At 34.6% G+C, this 4,229-nt stretch overlaps 1 protein-coding gene across 1 annotated transcript in view; it reads right to left on the bottom strand.

Moving 5' to 3' along the window:
- LOC107836235 (tripartite motif-containing protein 16-like) overlaps positions 1-446 on the bottom strand; it is a 1,934-nt gene extending 1,488 nt beyond the window's left edge. Inside the window, exon 1 of the mRNA XM_016671509.1 lies at positions 1-446. This exon is cut by the window's left edge and continues 1 nt beyond it. Within this exon, the coding sequence (XP_016526995.1) occupies positions 1-423 (423 nt within the window). The 5' untranslated portion in view covers positions 424-446.
- Between the last annotated feature and the right edge of the window lie 3,783 nt (positions 447-4,229).

Here is a 4,229-nt window from a genome sequence, read left to right on the forward strand (position 1 = left end):
CTTGTGTTTCTTTAAAGGAGCCACTTCATAATGAGCCTGAAGGTGTTTCTCACAGTAAGAGGCCAGACAGAATAAACAGGACTTGATGGCTTTCAGTTTTCTTCCAGTGCAGAAATCACAGGCCACATCTTCAGGTCCAGCATAGCGGTGATCAGCAGGAGCAGCTTGGAGTCCAGTCTTCTGCAGCTGCTCCACTAAAGCTGCTAACGTGATGTTCTTCCCAAGATCAGGTCTCGGTGTAAATGTCTTCCTGCACTGAGGGCAGCTGTGGATTCCTCTCTGATCCTCTTGGTCCCAGAGATTTTTGATGCAGTTCATACAGTAGCTGTGTCCACAGGGAATCGTCACCGGATCCCTGAATAGATCCAGACAGATGGAACAGGAGAAGCTTTCTCTGCCCAGCTGATCTTCTTTCTGCTCCATTTTGTCTCTCAGTTATAGTCACTATCTGAAAATTTCTTGTATTTTTAGACTTCAGGCTTGAAGGGGAGGAATTAAACAAATATGAGAACAAAGAGCAGCTGTGGAGCTATCAAGGCTTTACATGCTGCACCCATCGGAGTTTAACCTTTATACAAGGAAACTTCTGTTAATCATTAATGTGATGCCACATGACAGCCTCAGTTTATCCAGTCAGTTGTTTTATTTTTAAGGAAAAATTTATTTATGGAAATTCCATAGGAAACCATAAAATATCTGAACTAAAATGTTCCCCAAACTCCAGAAAGAGTTCTTCTTGAACTCTAAAATTTAGTCCATTACAGTCAAATTAAATATTAATAGTTTTTCATGGAGTGTAAAACAGTCCATCTTTATGGCTATTATAATATTCAGTTTTAAACTTTAATCTGATAAGCATTTAGATGTAATAACAGAATAAAATAAAGGAGTTGTGTAATCAGAAAGTGTGTAGTTAAAAGTGAAACCAAACATGTTATCTCAAGTTGAGAAACTCCTGGTATATTTAAACCTTTGGACTGAAACTGGAGCTCCTCTAAACACTGTCAGCATCTTTAAATCCATTTAAACTTTATTATCTGAAGAGTCTTCACTCTGTTTCATAAGAAGGAAGTTGACTTTTGACATTAAATAAGATTATTCAGGATTATCAGAATAATTTCTATTTACTTAAAGTTTTGGAAAGCATGTTAGCCCAGATATTGAAGTATTAAAGACAAATAAACTGCCTCTCATGTGACATCATGGAAAAATCTAAAGAAATCAATCAGGAGAGTTACGACCTCCACAAGTCAGGTTTGTCCTTTGGTATCAAACTCATCCGATGTTTAAAGTGGTCATAACTCTCCGTATGTCGGTAACAGACAGCAAACTTTACCGTTTCTCCTGTTTTCAGGATGAATCAGCCAAAATCCCAGCAAACTCTTGAAACATCTGGAGTAGAAAACCAGGAGTTAAAAAGCAAATTCTACCAAATAAATGTAGTGACTGCAAGAAAGTTATAATAATCTCAAATTATTCTGGTATTTAGAAAAAAAAAATTATTTTGGTAAGAAAGATGTGATTTAATGTCGGCTGTTCTGAATCCCTTTAAAGCTGCAGAGACAAAACTTATACATTTTCTGTGACGTTTACATAAATAGTAACTTATTTATTCTCTCAAAGCCTGTTGGTTTACCTGTAAACACACCTGACTGTCTTATTTGACCTGAACCTGAGTCATGCAGAGTGATAACACACATCAACAGTGTGTGAGATGCAGCATGAGTTCATTTACTCTTGAGTAAGATTTTAGATTTATTTACTTGCAGCTTCTCTTGGTTTTTGTTTCTTTTCTTAGTTGGTGTTTCTGTTGAATTCAGGCTGTAATAATTCTTTACCTGTTTATTGTCTGGATAGATTTCACACCAAACACGTCTTGATTTTCTTGACACAGTTCTACTTTTTATGAAAATGTTCCATTATTGTTGTAACTGCAAATCTAAATGATTTTGTTTCTGTGAGCTTTCAGTCTCATGAAAGAGACGGAAACAAGTTGAGAGAAGGTTGTTATTAACCAGGAAGCCACCAGGTGGCGCAAGAGCAACACAGAAATGAAACATCTCAGTTTTTCTAATTGTTTCTTTATTCAAGAAGAGAAACATTTTTTATTTATTATGATCAACTGAATAATTTTTTGATTGTGTCCTTATGTTCTCTAGTACTCTACAGAAAACCTGCCGTTTCTATTTTGTTTCAGATAAAACATTCAAAGATTAAAAACATGGATTTACATTTTACAGTCACTTTCCTAAAATAATGACCTCATGATATCTCTCTGATTAAAAATGTGTCTTGTTAAATGTTTTACACTTTTTGGGGTAAATAGACAGAATAATGAGTTTTTAGCAGTTATCAGAAAAGGTGCAGTTTTAAAACAAAAAACTATAAAATAATACTAATTAGTCATTAGAATATTAGTGAAGGTGAAATGCCTGCTGCTGCATAAGTGCATTTGTTTCATAATATTATAGAAATGAAGTGACATCATCACTTTATGTCCCAGTTTTTAAAGCCCAACAGTTCAGATGACTTGAAGGCAAAAGAGTCGCTTTATTTTTGATCCCTGAATGTGACAAATATGGGAAAAGCTGCAGTTCCAGGAGATAAGAACAGATGAAAAGAATCAGATTTTATTTCTGGAAAAGCTCAGGGGAAGGACTCCAGGTTGGACTGATACTTTACCGTTTTCTTCATGGAGCTGCTGTTAAAACTTCAGGTCAGTAATGAAATGACTGCAAAGCAAAGCGGGACGACTTGGCCCAGATACTGTCAGTTATTCACAAACTGCAAATTGAAAGAAGATCTGCTTCTTCACAAAGTTAATGGGTCAATAAATGTATCAGAAAATTCAACTTTACAGTTTTCACTCCACACAAATCATCCCAACAAACAGCAGAGCCACAAATACACTGAGAAAAATGTTACGTTGGAATAACTTCAGGGCCACAAATTTAAACTGAGAGATTTCAAATTTATTCTGTTTTTCATTGCATCTCATCTTGTTTGTGTATTTATGGATTTGACTAAACTGCAAAATATTTTTAAATTCAAAATCCTGTTTAAAATATGTTTTTTGGAAGTTTCTGCTGGAGGTTTATATCTGTTAAAGAGGAGTTTTCCCCCTTCTTGCACTCTAAAATCTTTTTCATGTCATGTTTCATTAATAAATCACAATAGTTCCAACTTTAATCTGAAATTCCTTCTTTATTAATACTGAAGGAACCGAAAATAAAAAGGAAAGTTTATCATTTCTGTGAAAAAAGGATTTATGGGACACATAATTTGACAGAGAGCCGATTCTGTTGTTTTGCTCCTGATCTGCTTTGGGTTGATCAGAAGAAGAAGAGAAGCTTTCATGTGTGACGGCGGCAGGCAGTGATGTCCTGAGGACGACGGCGACTGTGAGATCAACATTCAGGGACTTCTCCACCATTACAATGAGAATTTAATAACCAGATTTAATAAAGTTTGATGCTGTTTCTGCCCTCCAGTTAAATGACAACTTTCAGAAAAAAATATCAACTTTTAAACGTCGCATAGCTAATTTTAAACGTCGCATAGCTAATTTTAAGGGAGTCTCAAAATGCAGTGAAGCTTATTGTCTAACTTGTAACACACATTGTAACTTTTAAATGAAAAGTTGTGAGCTGGAGTTGCAGAATTTTAAACAGAAATTGGCAAAAACTTTACAAAAATGTCGAGTGATCCTTAAAAGTTTGCAAATGAAAATGCATGCGCTGCAAAAGCAAAAGTATTTTGTTTAGTTTTGAGAGCAAATATGTTTGTAGATGTGAAATAAAACAAAACTAATGAAGTAGTAGCTGTTCAGCAAGATATAGGAATTTGTTTGAAGTAAATAACTTAATATTGACAAAAGAGTTTTTGATCCTGTGATTATTTCACTTATAACAAGGAAAACATGTCTTGCTTCAAGTGAAGTAATTATTTTCTTAAAACAAGCTTCTATATTTTGCTGAAAATCTACTTGAAAATGAGTTTTGTCTTTTTTCAAGAGTACCAAGATATTTGCACCAGAAACTAGATTGAAATAAATCATATTTAAAATAAGATTTTGTGTTTTTGCAGTTTGGACTCACAGTAAGCCGACTAGTGAGACTAACTAACCTCAGCTCAGACTCAGCTTTGTGGTTACAACATAATGTTTCCATGGTAACCGTCCTTTTAGCTCAAAACTTGAGACAAAGTCATTAATTATTCACTTACAGTAT

The sequence above is a fragment of the Poecilia formosa genome, unplaced genomic scaffold (genome assembly GCF_000485575.1).
Source record: "Poecilia formosa unplaced genomic scaffold, Poecilia_formosa-5.1.2 Scaffold45, whole genome shotgun sequence".
NCBI lineage: Eukaryota > Metazoa > Chordata > Actinopteri > Cyprinodontiformes > Poeciliidae > Poecilia > Poecilia formosa.